Here is a 26775-nt window from a genome sequence, read left to right as displayed (position 1 = left end):
ATTAGTAGGGTTCCAAGTAGCTCTAGGTAGCTAGCAGGCCGCGGTTAGCAGAATGGGCCTTCAGCGGACGTCACGCCTGAGGGGCCTGTTGGAATCCTCTGGCAGATTATGTCGGTGTTCCAGTCGTAGATGTTCGGCGGGGTTCCGTGCCCCGTACCGGCAGTAGAAGGGTTCCGGATATTGTAGCCCAGGAGTGGGCTTCGGTGGTAGCGCAGGATCCCTGTCCGGGCTAGCTTCAGGCTAATTGGTGCTTTCTCCGGGATGGAAACGCTAGCCAGGAGTAGTCACCCGGGATTGCGGTTAGCTAGTTGCGACGATCCAGATGAAAATGTTCAGAGTTTGCGGTAGGAATCCGGGGATATGGAGAGAGAAAATGTATTTAAAAAAAATAATAAAATAGGTCCGTTATGCTCTGGTTTGAGTCACATTGTTCGAACTGGCGAGAGCTTTCCAAGCTAAAGGTTAGCTGATGACCGCTAGCAATGGTTTGCTGACTGATAGCTGGTAGGTAGTTAGCTGGCTCGCTTCAGTTGAGGGATTCCAGAGCCGAAGTAAATAGAAATACTTTAGAAAAAAAACAGATCCACGCCACATTGGGTGTGGCTGGTTGCAGGAGAGTATTTAGAAGTTGAGGTTTAGGAAAATATTTTAAAGATATGCGAAGAAAAAGATGTAAAAAGATGTATACAAGATATATACAAGGGACACGACAGGACAAAGACAAAAGACGTCTGACTGCTACGCCATCTTGGATTCCAAAAAGGTACCATATAGCCCAAGTACTGGGCTATATGGTGTGATTTGGGCATTCCTGTGAATGTCCGTTACATCATTGGATAATAATAATGGACCCAGTCTATTCTAAGATGTGGCCATCAGTGAAATGACTCAAAACTGCTGCACAGCAGGACCTCTGCTATGATAACACTATCAGATTGCCTCTGTAGAACTGTAACTAAATACCCAACCATAAAGTCCACTGCTATGATCTTGTTAGTCTATATTTCATTAGAGGATCATAGGAACTGACTGCTCAATTTGTTGATGTACATCCTGGCTCTGATGCAATGAAGTGCCTCCTGCGCCGAGACTTCTGGCTCTGATACAATGAAGTGCCTCCTGCGCCGAGACTTCTGGCTCTGATGCAATGAAGTGCCTCCTGCGCCGAGACTTCTGGCTCTGATGCAATGAAGTGCCTCCTGCGCCGAGACTTCTGGCTCTGATGCAATGAAGTGCCTCCTGCGCCGAGACTTCTGGCTCTGATGCAATGAAGTGCCTCCTGCGCCGAGACTTCTGGCTCTGATACAATGAAGTGCCTCCTGCGCCAAGACTTCTGGCTCTGATGCAATGAAGTGCCTCCTGCGCCGAGACTTCTGGCTCTGATACAATGAAGTGCCTCCTGCGCCGAGACATCTTTAGTGCTATTTAGCACCCTTGAGAGATGCAACTGTTTTATTTTATACTGGACCACTTGACCTCGTACCCCGGCTCCCCGAAGCGCTCTCCATTTCCTCAGCCAAATATGTGGTTCTCCCCCTGGCCCCGGATAAAAAAAATAAATAAAAATGTAGTGTAGTGTGTGTGTGGGGGGGCGTTTGTGTGTGTGAGATGTGAATGAGTTATGCGTTTTTCATCTTCTGGGATGAGTGGCTACACTCTGACCAGTGTGAGGATAATCAACCACCTCTACCCAGGGGAGCAGTAAAGAGCTATAAAACACACACAATTCTCCTACCCAGTCTGAATGGGTCTTTTAACTCATCACTCCAGTCATCACAGGGGAAGCAGATCTTAAACTACACTTGTCTCCTCTTAGTGGCAGCACCTCTCCTCGCCTCCTAAAAGCATCTGCTACTAGAGGTACATAGAGGGCTCCCCAAAAGGCTTTTAGGCTGAAATGTGTGAGCGTGTGTGAGTGAGTGATAGATCAGGAGTGCTTTTGGGGAGTGGAAAGAGATGCACTCTTCTCAGAAGAGTCCCCTGCTCAGCCATTTGACAGGGCAGTTCTGGAACACTGGAAGGTTTTAACACATCTAATGCTTTATGGGGATTTAGACTCTAACTGATCCCCTCTGAAAAGGCACTCGCTCTCTCTGCTTTCTATGGCCAAGTCAGCTGATGGTTTTATTTGGCTAGCTGGTAGAGTGGTGCCCAGACCCCTAGGCCTCAAGCTCTAGGTGTTAAGTAGGCCCCGTTTCAACTCTGTGTGGAGGCCTAGGGCCACTGAGTCCTAAGGCCTCAGCCCAGCCTGTCCCCCTCTGGGGCCCCCTAATACCACTGATCGCCTTAATAAAACACTTAGTAACAAACCTCACACCCTCTCACCTATCGTAACCTTTCCCCTTGTCTTTCTCTTGTTCTCTCTCGCAACAGAAGATGCAGAGCAACGGGCCGGAGAGGGAGAAGGAGGGAGTAATCCAGAACTTCAAACGGACACTGTCCAAGAAAGAGAAGAAGAAGGAGAAGAAGAGAGAGAAGGAAGCTCACATTCCGGACGGAGATGAGCAAGCACTGAACAGAGAAGATGGGTAAGGAGGGCAATGTCACTTGTAGCTTTATCTATCTATCTCTATCTCTCTAGAAGTAATCTGCATGGTAAAGTAAATATATTTCTGTGAGTAGGTTTACAGTGGAGTACTTCTGAGTGTTGTGTTTCTCCTGCTCCTCCAGTGAGAACTCCAGACTGGCAGCAGAGGTGTACAAGGACATGCCGGAGAACAGCTTCACCAGGACCATCTCTAACCCAGAGGTGGTGATGAAGAGGAGGCGGCAGCAGAAACTGGAGAAGAGGATGCAGGAGTTCCGCAGCAGCGACGGCAGGCCAGACTCGGGTAGGGTCCTGGGACTCCTGGATCTATCAATTTAAAATGTGTTACTTTTATTTGAATAGGACGCTGTGATGGGTAAGCCGTTTTTAGAGTGTGTGAGAGAGCGAGATATGCCTATAGGCCAGTCCAAAGCCATTGTCTCTGGTCCCGGTCTCCATACTGTAATTACATAAGACCTGGGCCAGACAGAGCAGGGGGCCATTCTAATCCGCTTTAGCCCATGTCCTCAGTGAACACCACACACTGGCTGGCACTGCCAGGCCTCAAATCTTGTTCCCAATGGCTTACAGCCCTCTGCCAACCATGGGAGGAACACCAAGAGTTTTTCTTTTTTTCCTCCCTCCATAGTTTTTCTTTGGCAGCCTGAACTCTGTATCCCAAATCTGTTTTGGTCAAGTGGTGAAGCTGTGACATAACTGTTTTAAAAATGCATTGATCTCAAGTGTTGTTTAGAAGAAGTAAAAACATTTGTTTTTAATCTAGTTTAATCTGATCCTACATCTGAGGTTAGGGGCAACTTTCTGCCTCTGGCCACTTCTTTACTTAGACTAGCTTCTTAGAGGCACATGAGGGCTTCTTTGGTTTATAGTTAATCCATGAGGTGCTCTTTGATCATGGGGTAAAATACTATAGAACAAACAGAAGTTGATGCTGGATAGTAAACTGCCGTTGTTCAAACAAACTTCCAGAAGTAATCAAGGCACTCTCATGGAGTGAAAAAATGTAAAATTCTTTAATGTACTACGGCTAGGCAGGGCAAAAATAATAAAAACGACTCGTCGCAGCTACAACAGCCTTCATCAGGGTGACAAGAATAGTGGTGGACAAACACGTTTATATCGCAACTCTCACAGGATATGACTCAATTCATTGTAATTGACAAAGGAGAAAAGACTTTTGGGGGGAAAAAAACACATTCAAGATGCAAAGAGGAACAAAATAAACATGGGATGAGGAGAATGCAACACCACAAATGAAATGCAATATCATAAAAGGAAAAAACAAACTATACGAGCTCATGTTAGCAAACTTCTGAATAGAGAACAACAAAATGAAGAACAAAAGAATTCAACATCTCTTACAGGAAGGGAGAATACTTAATTTCCTAATTTAGACCTGGCAATACAGTGGCCCTTATTCTAAAGAGCCAGTCTAAAGATCCCTGTCCTTGAGCCTTCTCTTACTACGTCCTATGTAAAAGAACCCACATGGGAACTCCAGCCACTACATCAACACATGTAGTGTTGCACTTGACAGATTCTAGGTCTCTGAACGGATTTGTTTTTCCAATGTGATTGCAGTTACCACATGGGGAGTTGCCTGTGGGCTTGTGGAGCCAACTTGGCTTAGTTACGGGGGTGAGGTCGCTGCACACCAATGTATCCTTGAGGGTAGGGGCTCTTCTGTAACACAATGCTGGGGGTTCAGTGAACACATTACACCGACTAGGATCACTTTCAATGATGCTCCAATTGTGTTTAATGATATCCTGAACCCTGGGTTCTTCCTGGCTGTGGCGGGTCAGAGAGTAGATTGGTTTTGGGGGTTTGAAGCCTGTGGGTGTGTTTTTGAGAAGTCTTTCTCTTTCCAGAGATTTAGCTTTGGTGAGAGACTTGTTTAACACTAGGTTTGTTTCCCTGTTGCTGAAACCTAGAATGCATTTCCACACCTTTTTCCTCAACCCTCCTCCCTGTCAACAAATACGGCGCAGCTTTTGACTTGAAATTGTCTGAAGGGAATGTTCCTAATCAGATTGGCTGGGTGAAAACTGTCTGCCCTGACCATAGTATTGCAGTGCATACTTTCCTTGGAAGTGTTGGTGTGGAGTGAGCCATCCGAGTTAAGATTTTCAGATCCAGAAAGTACATTTCTATTTGACTGTATTCGAAACTCAGTTTCAAATTCATATTGAGGGAATTAACCTATTTATGGAATTATAACAATTCATTTTCGGTTCCAGAGAACACAAAAAATGTATCTGCCATACCATTTTGTAAAAAAAAAAAAAAATAGTTAGCAGAACAGAGAATAAACTTCTCTTCCCAAAGTCCCATAAATACGTTTGCATAGTTTGAAGCGACTCAAGCCCCCATAGTGGTCCCCTTCTGTTGTCTGAAGAGCTTGTCCTGGAAAAGGAAAATGTTGTTTCGCGAATTTGTTCTTAACTGACTTGCCTAGTTAAAGGTCCAACTAAAAAAATTCAATAAATGGAAAATGTGTTAATTGAAGGAGAAAGTCAGCAGGGGGCGTACTTTCCTCTGGCCTCAGCTGGAGATAATGCTTTAAAGCCTCCAGACCGTCATTGTGTACAGTATTGGTGTAAAGAGATTCAACATCCATTGTTAGCCAATAGGAAGGTCCATCATCTTTGAGCTCAGTGTGAGTGGTATCTTAAAGGAAAGAGATGAGTTTGGACACTAGGTTTAATGTAGAAATCAACATGCATGAAGGCATGTTCTGATATAGTATCATTGTTGCCTATGATTGGCCTTCCAGGAGGGTTATGAGGATCCTTGTGGAGTTTTGGTAACATGTAGTAGCAAGCAAACCTAGGATGGACAGGGAGAAGAAAGTAATATTAGGGTGTGTTCGTAAATTGCCTTCAGTGTGTCAGAGTGCGCTCTGGGTCGTTCATAAATTCAGAGCGTTGTTAGATTGTCTGTTCATAAGTTCAGAGTTTTCGCACACTGGATGCTCTGGCTGAGGAGTAGGGTTGATCTGGGCTTTCTGACCTCACAACGGCAGTCGAACACCCAAGCCAACTGGCTAAAGTTGTCTAGCTTGCTATCTACTTCCAGACACATGAGAGGACCTCACTGACTGTTTTACGTGCACTAGCAGAGCTGGTTAGGCTGGTTTCATGTTATCTAGAATGTTAGTGACTAACTGGTGCTGCGGTTACTGACACGGTCATATCCAACGGGTGTTGAGCGTTTGTAAATTAGTCAATTATTCCGCACTCTGGCACATTCAGACGAGAGGTCTTTAAAAAAAACTAACCCCTTTTTTCCCCCCAATTTCCTTTAATCCAATTGTCTCATCGCTGCAACTCCCAAATGGACTCGGGAGAGGCAAAGGTCGAGAGCCATGCGTCCTCCAAAACACGACCCAACCAAGCCGCACTGCTTCTTGACACAATGCCCGATGGGTCTCTGGGTTGCGGCCGGCTGCGACAGAGCCTGGACTCGAACCAGGATCTCTAGTGGCACAACTAGCAACTGCGATGCAGTGCCTTAGATCACTGCGCCACTCGGGAGTCCCGATAATTCTGAGATAACCAGAGTGAATTTACGAACGCACCCTTGGTGGTCCACTGTTCATCTTTGGCATGGCCCAAGATATCACCCAACTCTCATTTCATATTCTCCAAAAGGCTAGAAACCAAAGGCAGGTAATAGTCAGTGTTGTTGAGCTGTCTATAGGCTTTCTGCTCATATTTGTCCCTCCCCCATAAAATATCTGTCACACTGTCACACTGAACGTTGTCATTCTCAGAAAGCCTTTTAATGGATTCATTTTCTTGTAGTGAGATTACCTCTGTACACCTTATTCAAGTAGTTTATTGACATCGTGATACATTTGTTTTGGTGAAGGCATTAAGACAAAACATGGTTGTTAACTGGGAAATGGTGGACTTGTTTGAAAACGAGGTTTAGGAATGGCATCTTGCACCTGGGAGGCTGACCTTGCCATGGTATTGTAAGGCTGTTGTTTGTACCAAACCTTCATGTGAATATTCCTTTAGAATTTGATGCTGGTCTACGATTGATGTTGGTAGTATTGGGTGATTTTTCTTCTTAGGTAAAAAAAAATTCTCTATTCAAAAGTTTGCTAACATGAGCTTGTGTACACAGTTTGTTTTTTCCTTTTATGATTTTTGTGGTGTTGCTTTCTCATTATCCCATGTTTATTTTGTTCCTCTTTGTATCTTGAATGTGTGTGTGTCCCAAGCTTGTTTCCTTTATCAATTACATATGGTAATGAATTGAGTCACTTCCTGTGAGAGTTGCGATATAAACGTGTTTGTCCACCACTATTCTTTGTCACCCTGATGAAGGCTGTTGTAGCTGCGACGAGTCGTTTTTATTATTTTTGCCCTGCCTAGCCGTAGTACATTAAAGACTTTTAAATTTTTTCACTCCATGAGAGTGCCTTGATTTACTTCTGGAAGTTTGTTTGAACAAAGGCTGTTCCTGCATTTAAAAATAAACAATACTATCCAGCATCAACTTCTTAGACTTTCTCCTATTGAGTGATATCCAGACCTCAGCTGTTATGTAATCCGGAGGCCTGAACCATAAACCCTCTGGTCTGGTCTGCTGGTTCACTCCCAGCTAAAATCCCCTCTGTCTGACACGGATATAAACCCCTTTCCCAGTTCCTCCTCGGTCTCTCTCTCTCTCTCTCTCTCTCTCTCTCTCTCTCTCTCTCTCTCTCTCTCTCTCTCTCTCTCTCTCTCTCTCTCTGGTCCCAGTCCAGAGGAGTAAAGCCCTGTGTGAAATGGGCAAAGCATCCTAGACCTATAGCCCGGTCTGTTAACTCAGAGCCAGTCTGATAGAGAGAAACGAAAGTGTGTGTGACAGAGTGCTGATGGTGAGGTATGCTGCTATGTGGAATACTTCTGCAAAAGGAGAACAAAATCTACTGAGTACAGATGTGGCATAATAAAATGAATGTGTCACGTGCTGTGTGTGTAACTCCTGTTTCTGTCTCTTAGGGGGGACGTTGAGGATCTATGCAGACAGTCTGAAGCCCAACATCCCTTATAAGACCATCCTGCTGTCCACTACAGACATGGCAGACTTTGCTGTGGTGGAGGCCCTGGAGAAGTACGGCCTGGAGAAGGAGAACCCCCGGGAGTACTGCATCGCCAGGGTAAGAGTCAGCACCCCGTTCCTTACCAAGAACAACTAGACCTTACTCTCCCCCGTTGGAAGCCAACCGTGGTCCTGGAGAGCTTTCATTCCGACCCAGCACCAACCCGCCTGATTCAATTCTGTGTCTCATCCAGCCATCCACACTTCCTAGTCGTCTGTCAGATTAAAGCAGGAAAGGGACTGTTGGCACAGTCTTCTGTTTGGTTGTAATTTAATTGCATTTCTTCAAAGTGCCAGGCCAGCAGGTGTGTGTGTGTGTATGGAGGCCAGGCAGGGATGACAGAGCAGCAGCAGAATGGCTGGCCTAATCTCTCCTGTCACCAAGTGACAGACATCTCCCGCTAAAGCGCTGACCTTCGCCGCCACACGCCTCCTATCCCTGCCGCCTGACAGCTCCAGTCACAGCCAATCACATTCAGTTCCCCCTCCCTCCCTCTCTCCAGCCTTCCATTCCGCCTCTCAATTATACATCTGTCGTTAATATATACATCATCAAACTGCTGTGACCAGACATGGACAGTGCATGTTTCTCACCAGCGTCTTGTGTTGGACAGTCAGTCATTACTACAGCAGAGATGTGAGGGAGAGACCATTATTAGGGAGAAAGGGTTGGACAGGAATAGAGGGAGAGGTCATGTCTGGTGCGTGAAGGAGACATGGAGGGAGACCTACCAAGGAAAGGGGAGAGCAGCCAGCTGTTGGCTTATGTTCTAACGGGCAATAATCAAATGGTTTGGAACACATCCTATGTACACCCTATATACGCTACTCTATATTTAAGCCACGCTTGTATGGTCACAAGTCTATGCATGTTGATATGTCACTCTTCCAGTTGAATGTGTGGTGGTTTTACGGTTGTTGCGGTTGTGTTTTTGTGGTCCTGCAGCACACAGATGACAAGTCTGGGAAGGAGATCGTCCTGGACGATACGGAGTGTCCTCTTCAGATCTTCAGAGACTGGCCCAACGACAGAGGTAGTGTTGACGCAAAAGTCTCAATGAAAAGTGCAGATCTGAAGGGAGTTGACCCTACAAGAACAACCACAAGCTAGTTTTAACCGACTTGGTTGTTGAGGTTTTTTGTTCATGCGTTTTTTTTCCCGAACTAGTTCATTGTCTGTATGGGTTGTTTTTATCTGACGTCCCCTCTCTATACTGCCCTCTCCTGGTAGCTCTGGGTCATAACGCAGCTCCTTGTGTTGTTTCAGGAGCCCTAGTGTTCCAGCTGAAGAAGAGACCTCCAGACTACGTGCCTAAGAAGGGCCGGAAACCAGAGGACAAGGGCCTCAGAGGGAAGGGCATGGACGGGCCCCTGTACGGGTCTCTACCCCCAGAGAAACTGCCTTATCTGGTGGAGCTCAGCCCAGGTGCATCTCTCTCACACACACACACACACACACACAGATACAGGTAAACACACACTTGAAGATACACACGTTCCCAGCCGATGCCGAACGCAAGAGAGCACTGACGTTCTGTTAGGAAGGCCCAGTTAGTTCTACTCACATAGCTAACAGACCCGTGTAATGGCTGTGTGATTGTGCACTGACATTCTGTTAGGAAGGCCCAGTTAGTTCTTCTCACATAGCTAACAGACCCGTGTAATGGCTGTGTGGTTGTGCACTGACATTCTGTTAGGAAGGCCCAGTTAGTTCTACTCACATAGCTAACAGACCCGTGTAATGGCTGTGTGATTGTGCACTGACATTCTGTTAGGAAGGCCCAGTTAGTTCTACTCACATAGCTAACAGACCCGTGTAATGGCTGTGTGATTGTGCACTGACATTCTGTTAGGAAGGCCCAGTTAGTTCTACTCACATAGCTAACAGAACCGTGTAATGGCTGTGTGATTGTGCACTGACATTCTGTTAGGAAGGCCCAGTTAGTTCTACTCACATAGCTAACAGAACTGTGTAATAGCTGTGTGATTGTGCACTGACATTCACACACCTGTAGAAGCAGTGTAGGTAATATACTGTATGGACCAGACTTCTTGATGCCCTGAGTACAAGGTGAGTGAGTGGGCCTTAGAAGTAGAGGTCGACCAATTTTAATTAGGGCCGATTTCAAGTTTACAAAACAATCCGAATATTTTTGGACACTGATTTGGCCGATTTATTATAATTTTTCCCCCTACACCTTTATTTAACTAGGCAAGTCAGTTAAGAACACATTCTTATTTTCAATGACGGCCTAGGAATGGTGGGTTAACTGCCTTGTTCAGGGGCAGAATGAAAGATTTTTACCTTGTCAGCTCGGGGATTCAATCTTACAACCTTACGGTTAACTAGTCCAACGCTCTAACCACCTGCTTTACATTGCACTCCACGAGGAGCCTGCCTGTTACGCGAATGCAGTAAGAAGCCAAGGTAAGTTGCTAGCTAGCATTAAACTTATCTTATAAAAAACAATCAATCATAATCACTAGTTAACTACACATGGTTGATATTACTAGTTTATCTAGCTTGTCCTGCGTTGCATATAGTCGATGTGGTGCGCATTCGCGAAAAAGTATTGTCGTTGCTCCAACGTGTACCTAACCATAAACATCAATACATTTCTTAAAATCAATACACAAGTATATATTTTTAAACCTGCATATTTAGTTAATATTGCCTGCTAACATGAATTTCTTTTAACTAGGAAAATTGTGTCACTTCTCTTGCAACAGAGTCAGGGTATATGCAGCAGTTTGGGCCGCCTGGCTCGTTGCGAACTGTGGGAAGACTATTTCTTCCTAACAAAGACAGCCAACTTCGCCAAACAGGGGATGATTGCACGACTGTACCTAACCATAAACATCAATGACTTTCTTAAAATCAATAAACAGAAGTATATATTTTTAAACCTGCATATTTAGCTAAAAGAAATCCAGGTTAGCAGGCAATATTAACCAGGTGAAATTGTGTCAGTTCTCTTGCGTTCATTGCACGCAGAGTCAGGGTATATGCAACAGTTTGGGCCGCCTGGCTCGTTGCGAACTAATTTGCCAGAATTTTACGTAATTATGACATAACATTGAAGGTTGTGCAATGTAGCAGCAATATTTAGACTTAGGGATGCCACCCGTTAGATAAAATACGGAAAGAATAAACGTTTTGTTTTCGAGATGATAGTTTCCCGGATTCGACCATATTAATGACCTAAGGCTCGTATTTCTGTGTGTTATTATATTATAATTAAGTCTGATTTGCTGCTTGGCGATGGTCTTGTAGCCCATTCCAGCCTTGTGTAGGTCTACAATCTTGTCCCTGATATCCTTGGAGAGCTCTTTGGTCTTGGCCATGGTGGAGAGTTTGGAATCTGATTGATTGATTGCTTCTGTGGACAGGTGTCTTTTATACAGGTAACAAGCTGAGATTAGGAGCACTCCCTTTAAGAGTGTGCTCCTAATCTCAGCTCGTTACCTGTATAAAAGACACCTGGGAGCCAGAAATCTTTCTGATTGAGAGGGGGTCAAATACTTATTTCCCTCATTAAAATGCAAATCAATTTATTACATTTTTGACATGCATTTTTCTGTATATTTTTGTTGTTATTCTGTCTCTCACTGTTCAAATAAACCTACCGTTAAAATTATAGACTGATCCTTTCTTTGTCAGTTGGCAAATGTACAAAATCAGCAGGGGATCAAATACTTTCCCCCCCGCTGTAAGTGTTCATTCAGTTTTGTTGTAATTGTCATTATTACAAATAAATTTAAAAAATCGGCCAATTAATCCGTTTTTTTTTTGTGGTGCTCCAATAATCGGTATCGGTGTTGAAAAATCATAATCGGTTGACCTCTACTTAGAAGCATCTCCTGCCCCCCTTCCCCCCACTCCACCAAGAGAATACATCAGGTCTAAGTTAGCTAGTCCTCAGATAGATGTTGTGTCCAGGAACTTGGCCAGTCCTCACTGCTGGGCTGGCCCTAACAGCTGCTTGTTGCCCTCCATGCTCCCCTGACCAACCTATCACCCATACAGTTAACTAACCCTGTCTCTCAGAACCATCTTAACCCCGTCAGAGATTTATTTAGTAGTTACTAGTTATTTAGGTATCTAAGAGATTCGGTTTGAATGTTTGAGATCCGTTTGAGTGCATTGCAACAAAACCCTAGCCTGGGAGACATGCTCTTTTCTTCTTTCCGCATGAGGGATTCAAGGTGTGTTGAGTGTTTGGGGGAAAGCTGTGTGTCTGTGTGTGGAAGTCTGAAGTGTGTGTTTTGGACTATTTCCCTGCATGTTCGCACAAGTGTGTGTGTGTGTGTGTGTGGACTCTGGGATGTGCGCATCTGTGTGTGGACTCTGGGGTGTGTGTGTGTGAGGCGAAGAATGGCGCTGCATTTTCTCCTTGCTGTAACATTTTCACCCTTTGCTGTGTGTGTGTGTGTGTGTGTGTGTGTGTGTGTGTGTGTGTGTGTGTGTGTGTGTGTGTGTGTGTGTGTGTGTGTGTGTGTGTGTGTGTGTGTCCTCTCTCCTGGCCTCCTCTGGCATGGTGTTTGTTCTGTCTGTCCCTACTGCGGCCGCCTCCTCTGCATGTCTGCTCACCTAGGGAGGGGGAATCACTATGGCTACTACACGTATCAGCACCTGGAAGGTAAACCTGCCTACCCACCACACATGCCTCTCCACTCTCATCACCAGACCCTTCTACTGCTGTGTTTCTCTGGAAACAAGCTGGCTTGTGGTAGAAGTTGCCCTTAACTACAGATCTAGGATCAGATTACCCTGAAGATTGAGTATTCTATTTTTGACCGTTATAGTGATGGAAAACGATCTGATCGTATCAGTGGTTAGGTTCAACTTCTACCCACTCTCAAAAGTTGCCCTTTGACACAGATCTAGGATCAGCTTCTCAACCCCCAAAATGCTGACCATTACTATTACGGGGAAACGGCACAAAACAGACCTGAGATCAGTGTCTATGGGCAACTGAATGCTACTTTCCTGAATTCCTTTTTGCTCCATGATTCAGCCAATCAGAGAAGGGCCTCACTGTCTAGGGAGGGGTTGTGTGAAGGCTAGCCACGTTAGGTCAGCTCCTCTGCACTAAGCCACGTTAGGTCAGCTCCTCTGCACTAAGCCACGTTAGGTCAGCTCCTCTGCACTAAGCCACGTTAGGTCAGCTCCTCTGCACTAAGCCACGTTAGGTCAGCTCCTCTGCACTAAGCCACGTTAGGTCAGCTCCTCTGCACTAAGCCACGTTAGGTCAGCTCCTCTGCACTAAGCCACGTTAGGTCAGCTCCTCTGCACTAAGCCACGTTAGGTCAGCTCCTCTGCACTAAGCCACGTTAGGTCAGCTCCTCTGCACTAAGCCACGTTAGGTCAGCTCCTCTGCACTAAGCCACGTTAGGTCAGCTCCTCTGCACTAAGCCACGTTAGGTCAGCTCCTCTGCACTAAGCCACGTTAGGTCAGCTCCTCTGCACTAAGCCACGTTAGGTCAGCTCCTCTGCACTAAGCCACGTTAGGTCAGCTCCTCTGCACTAAGCCACGTTAGGTCAGCTCCTCTGCACTAAGCCACGTTAGGTCAGCTCCTCTGCACTAAGCCACGTTAGGTCAGCTCCTCTGCACTAAGCCACGTTAGGTCAGCTCCTCTGCACTAAGCCACGTTAGGTCAGCTCCTCTGCACTAAGCCACGTTAGGTCAGCTCCTCTGCACTAAGCCACGTTAGGTCAGCTCCTCTGCACTAAGCCACGTTAGGTCAGCTCCTCTGCACTAAGCCACGTTAGGTCAGCTCCTCTGCACTAAGCCACGTTAGGTCAGCTCCTCTGCACTAAGCCACGTTAGGTCAGCTCCTCTGCACTAAGCCACGTTAGGTCAGCTCCTCTGCACTAAGCCACGTTAGGTCAGCTCCTCTGCACTAAGCCACGTTAGGTCAGCTCCTCTGCACTAAGCCACGTTAGGTCAGCTCCTCTGCACTAAGCCACGTTAGGTCAGCTCCTCTGCGCTAAGCCACGTTAGGTCAGCTCCTCTGCACTAAGCCACGTTAGGTCAGCTCCTCTGCACTAAGCCACGTTAGGTCAGCTCCTCTGCACTAAGCCACGTTAGGTCAGCTCCTCTGCACTAAGCCACGTTAGGTCAGCTCCTCTGCACTAAGCCACGTTAGGTCAGCTCCTCTGCACTAAGCCACGTTAGGTCAGCTCCTCTGCACTAAGCCACGTTAGGTCAGCTCCTCTGCACTAAGCCACGTTAGGTCAGCTCCTCTGCACTAAGCCACGTTAGGTCAGCTCCTCTGCACTAAGCCACGTTAGGTCAGCTCCTCTGCACTAAGCCACGTTAGGTCAGCTCCTCTGCACTAAGCCACGTTAGGTCAGCTCCTCTGCACTAAGCCACGTTAGGTCAGCTCCTCTGCACTAAGCCACGTTAGGTCAGCTCCTCTGCACTAAGCCACGTTAGGTCAGCTCCTCTGCGCTAAGCCACGTTAGGTCAGCTCCTCTGCGCTAAGCCACGTTAGGTCAGCTCCTCTGCGCTAAGCCACGTTAGGTCAGCTCCTCTGCACTAAGCCACGTTAGGTCAGCTCCTCTGCACTAAGCCACGTTAGGTCAGCTCCTCTGCGCTAAGCCACGTTAGGTCAGCTCCTCTGCGCTAAGCCACGTTAGGTCAGCTCCTCTGCGCTAAGCCACATTAGGTCAGCTCCTCTGCACTAAGCCACGTTAGGTCAGCTCCTCTGCACTAAGCCACGTTAGGTCAGCTCCTCTGCACTAAGCCACGTTAGGTCAGCTCCTCTGCACTAAGCCACGTTAGGTCAGCTCCTCTGCGCTAAGCCACGTTAGGTCAGCTCCTCTGCACTAAGCCACGTTAGGTCAGCTCCTCTGCACTAAGCCACGTTAGGTCAGCTCCTCTGCGCTAAGCCACGTTAGGTCAGCTCCTCTGCGCTAAGCCACGTTAGGTCAGCTCCTCTGCACTAAGCCACGTTAGGTCAGCTCCTCTGCACTAAGCCACGTTTAAGGCCCATGACCAATATTGTTTGGCTTAACAATAGCAAGTGCTTTTTTGCAAATGAGGATTTTCACAACAGAATTTTCAGAAGACGAATACATGTTAACTAAGTTCCTGCTTGCTTTTACTAAAATATGTGGTTTACTAATCAAAATACACAACTGATCTGGTCTACTGGTAGTTGTTAGAAATACATGGTCTTGTATGTCTATTTCCCCTCGTGTGTATTGTTTGTGAGGTGTACGACTCAAATCCCCGCTCTGTAGTGTGTGTGTGTCTCCTGCTCTGCTCTGTAGTGTGTGTGTGTCTCCTGCTCTGCTCTGTAGTGTGTGTCTCCTGCTCTGCTCTGTAGTGTGTGTGTGTCTCCTGCTCTGCTCTGTAGTGTGTGTCTCCTGCTCTGCTCTGTAGTGTGTGTGTGTCTCCTGCTCTGCTCTGTAGTGTGTGTGTGTCTCCTGCTCTGCTCTGTAGTGTGTGTGTGTCTCCTGCTCTGCTCTGTAGTGTGTGTGTGTCTCCTGCTCTGCTCTGTAGTGTGTGTGTGTCTCCTGCTCTGCTCTGTAGTGTGTGTGTGTCTCCTGCTCTGCTCTGTAGTGTGTGTGTGTCTCCTGCTCTGCTCTGTAGTGTGTGTCTCCTGCTCTGCTCTGTAGTGTGTGTCTCCTGCTCTGCTCTGTAGTGTGTGTGTGTCTCCTGCTCTGCTCTGTAGTGTGTGTGTGTCTCCTGCTCTGCTCTGTAGTGTGTGTGTGTCTCCTGCTCTGCTCTGTAGTGTGTGTGTCTCCTGCTCTGCTCTGTAGTGTGTGTCTCCTGCTCTGCTCTGTAGTGTGTGTCTCCTGCTCTGCTCTGTAGTGTGTGTCTCCTGCTCTGCTCTGTAGTGTGTGTCTCCTGCTCTGCTCTGTAGTGTGTGTGGGGGTCTCTCCTGCTGTGCTCTGTAGTGTGTGTGTGGGGGGGTCTCTCCTGCTGTGCTCTGTAGTGTGTGTGTGGGGGGGTCTCTCCTGCTGTGCTCTGTAGTGTGTGTGTGGGGGGGTCTCTCCTGCTGTGCTCTGTAGTGTGTGTGTGGGGGGGTCTCTCCTGCTGTGCTCTGTAGTGTGTGTGTGGGGGGGTCTCTCCTGCTGTGCTCTGTAGTGTGTGTGTGTGGGGGTCTCTCCTGCTGTGCTCTGTTGTGTGTGTGTGGGGGGGTCTCTCCTGCTGTGCTCTGTAGTGTGTGTGTGGGGGGGTCTCTCCTGCTGTGCTCTGTAGTGTGTGTGTGGGGGGGTCTCTCCTGCTGTGCTCTGTAGTGTGTGTGTGGGGGTCTCTCCTGCTGTGCTCTGTAGTGTGTGTGTGGGGGGGTCTCTCCTGCTGTGCTCTGTAGTGTGTGTGTGGGGGGGTCTCTCCTGCTGTGCTCTGTAGTGTGTGTGTGGGGGGGTCTCTCCTGCTGTGCTCTGTAGTGTGTGTGTGTGGGGGTCTCTCCTGCTGTGCTCTGTAGTGTGTGTGTGTGGGGGTCTCTCCTGCTGTGCTCTGTAGTGTGTGTGTGTGGGGGTCTCTCCTGCTGTGCTCTGTAGTGTGTGTGTGTGGGGGTCTCTCCTGCTGTGCTCTGTAGTGTGTGTGTGGGGGTCTCTCCTGCTGTGCTCTGTAGTGTGTGTGTGTGGGGGTCTCTCCTGCTGTGCTCTGTAGTGTGTGTGTGGGGGTCTCTCCTGCTGTGCTCTGTAGTGTGTGTGTGGGGGTCTCTCCTGCTGTGCTCTGTAGTGTGTGTGTGTGGGCGTCTCTCCTGCTGTGCTCTGTAGTGTGTGTGTGGGGGTCTCTCCTGCTGTGCTCTGTAGTGTGTGTGTGTGGGGGTCTCTCCTGCTGTGCTCTGTAGTGTGTGTGTGGGGGTCTCTCCTGCTGTGCTCTGTAGTGTGTGTGTGTGGGGGTCTCTCCTGCTGTGCTCTGTAGTGTGTGTGTGTGGGGGTCTCTCCTGCTGTGCTCTGTAGTGTGTGTGTGTGGGGGTCTCTCCTGCTGTGCTCTGTAGTGTGTGTGTGTGGGGGTCTCTCCTGCTGTGCTCTGTAGTGTGTGTGTGTGGGGGTCTCTCCTGCTGTGCTCTGTAGTGTGTGTGTGGGGGTCTCTCCTGCTGTGCTCTGTAGTGTGTGTGTGTGGGGGTCTCTCCTGCTGTGCTCTGTAGTGTGTGTGTGGGGGTCTCTCCTGCTGTGCTCTGTAGTGTGTGTGTGGGGGTCTCTCCTGCTGTGCTCTGTAGTGTGTGTGTGTGGGGGTCTCTCCTGCTGTGCTCTGTAGTGTGTGTGGGGGTCTCTCCTGCTGTGCTCTGTAGTGTTGTGTGTGTGGGGGTCTCTCCTGCTGTGCTCTGTAGTGTGTGTGTGTCTCCTGCTGTGCTCTGTAGTGTGTGTGTGTGTGTGTGTCTCCTGCTGTGCTCTGTAGTGTGTGTGTGTGTGTGTGTCTCCTGCTGTGCTCTGTAGTGTGTGTGTGTGTGTGTGTGTCCTGCTGTGCTCTGTAGTGTGTGTGTGTGTCTCCTGCTGTGCTCTGTAGTGTGTGTGTGTGTCTCTCCATATTGAGAGTACTGACTGTCTCCTGGTCTCCACCGTAGACGGCTCCGACTCCAGGGACAAACCGAAGCTCTACCGTCTGCAGCACAGTGTCACTGAGGTGGGCTCAGACACGACAGACGACGGCTCCATCCAGGTAAGGACGTGTGTGTGTGTGTGTGTGTGTGTGTGGTCACGTGCTACATTGACCTAGCTGTAAGTTCAAGGGTGTTGTGATACCGAGTGTATTTTGTCTCCAGCTGTTTGGTCCAGGTATCCTGCCCCACCACAGCAAACTGATGCACACAGAGGGTCTGGTGACAGTGACGCCGCACAATATGGAGGCTGAGACCTACGTGGACGGCCAGCGTGTCACAGAGACCACCGTGCTGCGAAGCGGAGCCACACTGCAGTTCGGAGCCTCCCACGTCTTCAAGTTTGTGGACCCCAGCTACGACCACAGCATGGGCAAGGGGGGGCCCGGACCAATGATGAGAGGAAGGCACAAGTCAGGGTAGGTGGAGTGATCGCTGCTGACACGTCTTGGTTACTGTCAGGTAATATCGTCAGGTGCCGCAAAGAACGACCTAGCAAAGCTGCAGCTGGCTCAAAGCAAAAGCTGCACACACAGAACTAACATCAACGACGCGCGTGATGGTCTTTCCTGGTTGAGGAGAAATGTACTGTTCTTCTCTCCGAGTCTTTTAAGAAACGTTTGTGTTGAAAATGCCTAACCACTTTGTTTGAAGTGTACGCAAATAGATTATACAGAGTCTGACATGCATACCCCACCAGACACGCCACTGTGGGTTTCTTCACGGTACCCAAACCAAAAACAGATTGAATGCTTCGCTCAGTTATGTGCAGAGCCATGTCATGGTGGAATGTTCTGCTCCCAGAGGTTACTCAGGCAAAAAAACGAGTTAAATCACATAATCACACACCACTTCTCTTTCTAAAGATCTAATTTAACTGGATATGTGGATATGAGTAGTAGTGTGTAAGTTGTGTTGTCTTTCGGTGTCTTTCCTATAATCTCGTTTTTTTAGTGCGTCGTGCGTTCGTCAAAACGAATGCACTATGAAGGGAATAGTGCCATTTGGAATGCAGGCATCTTGTGACGTTGTAACCCAGCCATGGCCGTCCTGCTAGTCATTCAGGTCCACAACTCTGTGGCTCAGTACACCTCGGTGCATGGGATTTCTTCTAATAATTGAAGCTTTGATCCGAGCCTATATCCTGTCAGGTATCCTACCCACCGCTGTGTAACTTCTCTCTGGCTATGGCTCTACTGCTCTCTGTCTCTGCATCAGAGAAGTCAGCGCTGCTGAATTCCATTTCCAGGGTTCTGACCCTTGTGAAGGTTGTGTGTGTGTGTGTGATTCCCTGGGGGTGGGATGTGACTTGAGGCCTGTAGTTGACCACCCCGCTGCCGTGGAAACGGATGCCACGTGGACATGAGGAGGAGGAGGAGCCATCTTGTAATTTAACTCTGCAGAGAGAAGGAGAAAGAGTGGGAGCTGAGGAGAGAGGAGGAGGCAGGGAGAGTGTATTAGAGGAAGGGAAGGGAGAAGAGAGTGAGCTGAGGAGAGAGGAGGAGGCAGGGAGAAGAGAGGGAGCTGAGGAGAGAGGAGGAGGCAGGGAGAAGAGAGGGAGCTGAGGAGAGAGGAGGAGGCAGGGAGAAGAGAGGGAGCTGAGGAGAGAGGAGGAGGCAGGGAGAAGAGAGGGAGCTGAGGAGAGAGGAGGAGGCAGGGAGAAGAGAGGGAGCTGAGGAGAGAGGAGGAGGCAGGGAGAAGAGAGGGAGCTGAGGAGAGAGGAGGAGGCAGGGAGAAGAGAGGGAGCTGAGGAGAGAGGAGGAGGCAGGGAGAAGAGAGGGAGCTGAGGAGAGAGGAGGAGGCAGGGAGAAGAGAGGGAGCTGAGGAGAGAGGAGGAGGCAGGGAGAAGAGAGGGAGCTGAGGAGAGAGGAGGAGGCAGGGAGAAGAGAGGGAGCTGAGGAGAGAGGAGGAGGCAGGGAGAAGAGAGGGAGCTGAGGAGAGAGGAGGAGGCAGGGAGAAGAGAGGGAGCTGAGGAGAGGGAGCTGAGGAGAGAGGAGGAGGCAGGGAGAAGAGAGGGAGCTGAGGAGAGAGGAGGAGGCAGGGAGAAGAGAGGGAGAGAAAGTCCAAGAAGGAGAAAAGCGTGCTAAAGGGTAAAGGGTGGGGTTATTGCATGTGAGGGACTGGTTCATCGGGGCTGTTGTAGGGACTCTCTAATCTGGCTGGCTGGCTGGGGTGTGGCCTGAAGTGCCTTGTCATTGAAGAGGGAGGGATGACCAGCAGCCTCACACACACGCATATATATATACCGATCACTGACGCAGCCTCCGTGCTCACTATGCACCCTACTCCACCCAGAGAGAGAGAGCAGCACAGCGGGTACAGGAAGGGGACAGCTCCGGTGGGTCCTTCACCGCCAGGTAAGTGAGAGTAGAGACCTTTATGGTAAGAATGGAAGGTAAGGGCCTGGGATCTCGGCTCCGTCTCACAGAGGAGGAGAGCGTGTCGATTTAAGTGGACTTCAGCTGCGTAGGTCTCCAGCACAGAGGCTTGTACACTGTAGTAGATGACTGGAGAAGGACTTTCTAGCCCCTCAATGACAGTAGTTCTGTGAGGACTCGTCCAAAATATTGACCACATTAGCATGTTATCAGTCGTTAGGCTTCTAGAGTGCATTTGGCGAGCGGAGACTGACTGTGGCGTGTTGTTGAATTAGATGTTAGCCGTACAGTAATTAGAGGTTCATTCAGTCGGTGTATATCTGGGCTTTTAGTCGAATGACAGAATCCCCATGATAATTTAACCAGCCACGTTGACTTGATGTGTAACATTTGGACTGAATGAAGGGCTGGCTGGTGAATGAACTTACGGTTGTGGATGTAGCTGGAAGCCTTAATCCGCCGTTAATGCTGTGGCCTGATGTTGGAGAGGATTACGTCTGGGTGGGAGAGGAGAGAGGGAACGATGGAGTGGGAGAAAGGGTGGCAACGAGAATAGCTTTTGGGACAGTTCTGATGGTTCTGGTGGATTTCTTGCTTGTTGTACATTGGGCCACGTGTTTGCAATGGGACCTCATGCTTGCATCCAATAATTCCATTGCTTTGAACAGTAATGGAAATCAAATGATACCAACTTAGTTCAAACGGACTGTGGTTTGCACGATGTATGAACGTTTGTGATTGAAAAGGCTTTTGACTGAATAAGTGGCAACACAGTTATCCTGTATTAGTGCCCTATGGTCAATTACACAGCTTTCAGTGAGGCTACAGTCACGTTTCCCCTCAGGGCTACAGTCACGTTTCCCCTCAGGGCTACAGTCACGTTTCCCCTCAGGGCTACAGTCACGTTTCCCCTCAGGGCTACAGTCACGTTTCCCCTCAGGGCTACAGTCACGTTTCCCCTCAGGGCTACAGTCACGTTTCCCCTCAGGGCTACAGTCACGTTTCCCCTCAGGGCTACAGTCACGTTTCCCCTCAGGGCTACAGTCACGTTTCCCCTCAGGGCTACAGTCACGATTCCCCTCAGGGCTACAGTCACGATTCCCCTCAGGGCTACAGTCACGTTTCCCCTCAGGGCTACAGTCACGATTCCCCTCAGGGCTACAGTCACGAAGGCCTTTTCTTTAGAACAGACAGCTCTCTCACACAGCCACACTGCGTGGCTCCCGGCCTGTTATTGCATGTCACCACTAATGTGGTTAGCTGGATTTAATTCGAATGTAGTGCAAGGGTATATTTAGATAAATGTGTTCCAGTCATTCATTTGCAGTGATAAGGCCAATGAAAGGGGATTTCTGGCATTGTGTTGATTGTCCTGGGATGTGTGTGTGTGTGTGTGTGTGTGTGTGTGTGTGTGTGTGTGTGTGTGTGTGTGTGTGTGTGTGTGTGTGTGTGTGTGTGTGTGTGTGTGTGTGTGTGTGTGTGTGTGTGTGTGTGTGTGTGTGTGTGTGTGTGTGTGTGTGTGTGTGTGTGACAGCAGGTGGCTGTATCTGAGACTGTGTGTTTATATCAACTCGGGTCGTGTTCCCAGTAATGAAAGTCCCCCTGCCTTGTGGGAGTTCTGTTCCTGATCTTATTGACGCTCTCTGTCCCTCTTCCCCCGTCCTTCCCTCTCCCCCGTCCTTCCCTCTCCCCCGTCCTTCCCTCCCCCCGTCCGTCTCTGTCCCCCGTCCTTCCCTCTCCCCGTCCGTCCGTCTCTGTCCCTCTTCCCCCCCCTCCCCCGTCCGTCTCTGTCCCTCTTCTCCCCCGTCCGTCCGTCTCTGTCCCTCTTCCCCCGTCCGTCCGTCCGTCTCTGTCCCTCTTCTCCCCCCCCCCTCCCCCGTCCGTCCGTCTCTGTCCCTCTTCCCCCGTCCGTCCGTCTCTGTCCCTCTTCCCCCGTCCGTCCGTCCGTCTCTGTCCCTCTTCCCCCGTCCGTCCGTCCGTCTCTGTCCCTCTTCCCCCGTCCGTCCGTCTCTGTCCCTCTTCCCCCGTCCGTCCGTCTCTGTCCCTCTTCCCCCCCCGTCCGTCCGTCTCTGTCCCTCTTCCCCCCCGTCCGTCCGTCTCTGTCCCTCTTCCCCCCGTCCGTCCGTCTCTGTCCCTCTTCCCCGGTCCGTCCGTCTCTGTCCCTCTTCCCCCCCTCCCCCGTCCGTCTCTGTCCCGCTTCCCCCCCTCCCCCGTCCGTCTCTGTCCCTCTTCCCCCCCTCCCCCGTCCGTCTCTGTCCCTCTTCCCCCCCTCCCCCGTCCGTCTCTGTCCCTCTTCCCCCCCTCCCCCGTCCGTCTCTGTCCCTCTTCCCCCCCTCCCCCGTCCGTCTCTGTCCCTCTTCCCCCCCTCCCCCGTCCGTCTCTGTCCCTCTTCCCCCCCTCCCCCGTCCGTCTCTGTCCCTCTTCCCCCGTCCGTCCGTCTGTCCCTCTTCCCCCCCCCCCCCCGTCCGTCCGTCTCTGTCCCTCTTCCCCCCCCCTCCCCCGTCCGTCCGTCTGTCCCTCTTCCCCCGTCCGTCCGTCTCTGTCCCTCTTCCCCCCCCCCCTCCGTCTGTCCCTCTCTCCCCCCCCCCGTCCGTCCGTCTCTGTCCCTCTCTCCCCCCCCCGTCCGTCCGTCTCTGTCCCTCTTCCCTCCCCCGTCCGTCCGTCTCTGTCCCTCTTCCCTCCCCCGTCCGTCTCTGTCCCTCTTCCCCCGTCCGTCCGTCTCTGTCCCTCTTCCCCCCCCTCCGTCTGTCCCTCTCCCCCCCCCCCCCGTCCGTCCGTCTCTGTCCCTCTTCCCCCCCCTCCCCCGTCCGTCTCTGTCCCTCTTCCCCCGCCCGTCCGTCCGTCTCTGTCCCTCTTCCCCCCCCTCCCCCGTCCGTCTCTGTCCCTCTTCCCCCGCCCGTCCCTCCGTCTCTGTCCCTCTTCCCCCGCCCGTCCCTCCGTCTCTGTCCCTCTTCCCCCGCCCGTCCCTCCGTCTCTGTCCCTCTTCCCCCGTCCGTCCGTCTCCGTCCCTCTTCCCCCTGTCTGTCCCTCGCTCCCTCTTTCTTTGTCACTTTCTCCCTCTCATTCTCTCTCTCTCTGTCCAACTTTCACGCAGGAGTGTTTCTGAGACGACCTTTGACCTGCAAGGGGACATTCACAGTGGGACGGCCCTCCCCGCCAGCAAGGTACATTAACTACCCTGGTCCTCTGTATCAATGTGTGTCCATACAGTTGAAGTCGGAAGTTTACATACACATTTGCCAAATACATCTAAACTCAGTTTTTCACAATTCCTGACATTTAATCCTAGTAAAAATTCCCTCTCTTAGGTCAGTCAGGATCACCACTTTATTTTAAGAATGTGAAATGTCAGAATAATAGTAGAGGGAATGATTTCAGCTTTTATTTCTTTCATCACATTCCCAGTGGGACAGAAGTTTACATACACTCAATTAGTATTTGGTAGCATTGCCTTTAAATTGTTTAACTTGGGTTAAACGTTTCGGGTAGCCTTCCACAAGCTTCCCACAATAAGTTGGGTGAATTTTGGCCCATTCCTCCTGACAGAGCTGGTGTAACTGAGTCAGGTTTATATGCCGCCTCACTCGCACACACCTTTTCAGTTCTGCCCACATATTTTCTATAGGATTGAGGTCAGGGCTTTGTAATGGCCACTCCAATACCTTGACTTTGTTGTCCATAAGCCATTTTGCCACAACTTTGGAAGTATGCTTGGGGTTATTGTCCATTTGGAAGACCCATTTGCGACCAAGCTTTAACTTCCTGACTGATGTCTTGAGATGTTGCTTCAATATGTCCACATCATTTTCCTTCTCATGATTCCATCTATTTTGTGAAGTGCACCAGTCCCTCCTGCAGCAAAGCACCCCCACAACATGATGCTGCCACCCCCGTGCTTCATGGTTAGGATGGTGTTCTTTGGCTTGCAAGCCTCCCCCTTTTTCCTCCAAACATAACGATGGTTATTATGGCCAAACAGTTCTATTTTTGTTTCATCAAACCAAAGGACATTTCTCCAAAAAGTACGATATTTGTCTCCATGTGCAGTTTTAAACCGTAGTCTAGCTTTTTTATGGCGGTTTTGGAGCAGTGGCTTCTTCCTTGCTGAGCGGCCTTTAAGGTTATGTCGATATAGGACTTGTTTTACTGTGGATATACATACTTTTGTACCTGTTTCCTCCAGCATCTACACAAGGTCTTTTGCTGTTGTTCTGGGTTTGATTTGCACATTTCGCACCAAAGTACGTTCATCTCTAGGAGACAGAACGCGTCTCCTTCCTGAGCGGTATGACGGCTGCGTGGTCCCATGGTGTTTATACTTGCGTACTATTGTTTGTACAGATGAACGTGGTATTTTCAGGTGTTTGGAAAAAGCTCCCAAGGATGAACCAGATTTTCTGAGCTCGTTTCTTTTTATTTTCCCATGATGTCAAGCGGAGACACTGAGTTTGAAGGTAGGCCTCCAATTGACTCAAATGATATCAATTAGCCTATCAGAAGCTTCTAAAGCCGTGACATAATTTTCTTGAATTTTCCAAGCTGTTTAAAGGCACAGTCAAGTTAGTGTATGTAAACTTCTGATCCACTGGAATTGTGAGAGTGAATTATAAGTGAAATAATCTGTAAACAATGGTTGGAAAAATTACCTGTGTTTCACGCACTTTGTAGATGTCCTTACCGACTTGCCAAAACTATAGTTTGTTAACAAGAAATTTGGTTGAAAAACGAGTTTGAATGACTCCAACCTAAGTGTATGTAAACTTCCGACTTCAACTGTATACAGCTGGTCGCCCTTCCACTTTAGTCTGTACTACTCGTGTGCTTTTTTTATGTGATTGCGGTGAGTGTGTCGGTGGGTGTGTGTTAGAGGGATGATAGTGCCATCAGCGTCATCGGTGGGCTGCAGAACATTCCATCATACTGTGTATTGCTGTGTCATTGCAGAGCTCAGGTAAGCTGGATATGGAGCGTTCAGCCAACGGCAGCGAGAGAGGCATGGTCAAACCCATGATCCGCGGGGAGCAGCAGGACAGCAGGTGAGACACACAAATCTGGAATCTCCGTTGTAGTCAATTAAATCCTAATAGTTAGTTTAACTGCTACTAGAGACATCGATCGATGTGTTTGTTGTGGTGCTGCCTAGAGAGCATAACGTCATAACTCTGTCACGCTCCGTCTGTCGGACACCTTATCTCCATCTAGGCCTTGTGAGCCAGCCACAGCTCTATTCTCCTCACTGAGCTGTACTGGGGTCCTCTCATCAATGATACAGACCACTGAGCTGTACTGGGGTCCTCTCATCAATGATACAGACCACTGAGCTGTACTGGGGTCCCCTCATCAATGATACAGACCACTGAGCTGTACTGGGGTCCTACAGACCACTGAGCTGTACTGGGGTCCCCTCATCAATGATACAGACCACTGAGCTGTACTGGGGTCCTCTCATCAATGATACAGACCACTGAGCTGTACTGGGGTCCCCTCATCAATGATACAGACCACTGAGCTGTACTGGGGTCCCCTCATCAATGATACAGACCACTGAGCTGTACTGGGGTCCCCTCATCAATGATACAGACCACTGAGCTGTACTGGGGTCCCCTCATCAATGATACAGACCACTGAGCTGTACTGGGGTCCCCTCATCAATGATACAGACCACTGAGCTGTACTGGGGTCCCCTCATCAATGATACAGACCACTGAGCTGTACTGGGGTCCCCTCATCAATGATACAGACCACTGAGCTGTACTGGGGTCCCCTCATCAATGATACAGACCACTGAGCTGTACTGGGGTCCCCTCGTCAATGATACAGACCACTGAGCTGTACTGGGGTCCCCTCATCAATGATACAGACCACTGAGCCTGGTACACACACACACACACACACACACACACACACACACACACACACACACACACACACACACACACACACACAAATACGGCTGCTCACTCTGACGCATAGGGAAGCTGATGCTCTGAGAAAACAATTACGGACACACGCACACGCTCATATCTACGGACACACACACACACACACACACACACACACACACACACACACACCAATATCTACGGAAACACACACACACGCACACCCCTGGAGAGGTGGGCGTCGGTGGACAGCGGGGTGAACAGGCCCTACTTGTGCTGGTTCACTGAGAACCACCTCTGTCCTCCCGCAGGTCCCAGGACATCCTGAGCCCAGAACTGACGCTGCCGGCCAGCATCGAGTTCAGGGACAACTGTGAGTACTGCAACCACCTTTGTGGCTTTCTCTTTCTTTCTGGCTTTTACTCTTTCTCTCTCTTTGTGCCCATCTTCCCATTCCTCTCTTTCTGATACTTGGTGTGTAGTAAAAGTCATAACATAACTCTATGGGCTCGTCCACACTCCATCAGAGCGATGCTTTCAGTGTCTATTTAAAACTGGAGGTCATACCATAAGTGCACTTAGCTAGTGTCTGAAAGATCAATGGGTGGAAAGTATTGATTCATTGTCTGCTGCTGTTAACTGGCTTTTAATGTTTTGTTGAACACGGTCATGTTAACATTGAGTGAAATGGTGTTATGTAAAACTACACACATTGTTATGACCTCTATGGTACTAAGGTCTATCTGTATGAATGCCTACATGCCTTAGTCAAGCTGTGACAACTGATGTGGTCTCTCTAGCTCTCTAGTGCTATCTCTCGCTAGCCTTAGTGCTATTGTACTAGCCCTAACGCTAGCACGATAGCGCTAGAGCTAGCTGCAAAAGGAGCCGTTGGTCCTTCGCCAATGAGTATTTTTTTTTGTTTGTTTTTCCTCTGGGTTTAATAAGTAAACATTTTGAACAAATGTAGTAATTTCTATCAGTGGTGAGGAATATTTCTCACAGTAAAGGAGAAAGTGCATCTATGTTTCTACCTCCCTTGTGGTGCAGTGACCACGTACACGCTCCTCTTTGGGTAGCCATTTCTTTTTATGTCTGCCGGTTTCTATTGCCAATTGGTGGTCACTCAGCCTGTACTTGGTAAGGAACTGTCTCTGCTTTGTCTCTCTCTCTTTATCTCTCTCTGTCTTTATCTCTCTCTGTCTTTATCTCTCTCTGTCTTTCTCTCTCTGTCTTTATCTCTCTCTCCCTCTGTCTTTATCTCTCTCTGTCTTTCTCTCTCTCTATCTCTCAATTGAATTTAAGGGCT

General features: G+C 49.1%; 1 protein-coding gene across 15 annotated transcripts in view; it reads left to right on the top strand.

The window, feature by feature from the left end:
* The window catches only part of afdna (afadin, adherens junction formation factor a), a 138724-nt gene that overhangs the window by 64855 nt on the left and 47094 nt on the right, over positions 1 to 26775 (top strand). For 8 of the 15 annotated variants that reach the window (XM_082976870.1, XM_082976869.1, XM_082976862.1 and 5 more), the window contains exons 4-14: positions 2374 to 2528; positions 2671 to 2831; positions 7546 to 7703; positions 8592 to 8679; positions 8913 to 9071; positions 12241 to 12285; positions 17174 to 17268; positions 17372 to 17625; positions 22679 to 22748; positions 24529 to 24620; positions 25778 to 25839. In XM_082976870.1, the coding sequence (XP_082832996.1) occupies positions 2374 to 2528; positions 2671 to 2831; positions 7546 to 7703; positions 8592 to 8679; positions 8913 to 9071; positions 12241 to 12285; positions 17174 to 17268; positions 17372 to 17625; positions 22679 to 22748; positions 24529 to 24620; positions 25778 to 25839 (1339 nt within the window). The remainder of the gene's footprint in view (positions 1 to 2373; positions 2529 to 2670; positions 2832 to 7545; positions 7704 to 8591; positions 8680 to 8912; positions 9072 to 12240; positions 12286 to 17173; positions 17269 to 17371; positions 17626 to 22678; positions 22749 to 24528; positions 24621 to 25777; positions 25840 to 26775) is intronic. The other 7 variants (XM_082976872.1, XM_082976865.1, XM_082976871.1 and 4 more) reach the window with 1 other exon arrangement.

Source organism: Salmo salar, chromosome 06, assembly GCF_965601325.2.
Source record: "Salmo salar chromosome 06, fSalSal1, whole genome shotgun sequence".
NCBI lineage: Eukaryota > Metazoa > Chordata > Actinopteri > Salmoniformes > Salmonidae > Salmo > Salmo salar.
This window is presented reverse-complemented; position numbering and strand designations above follow the sequence as displayed.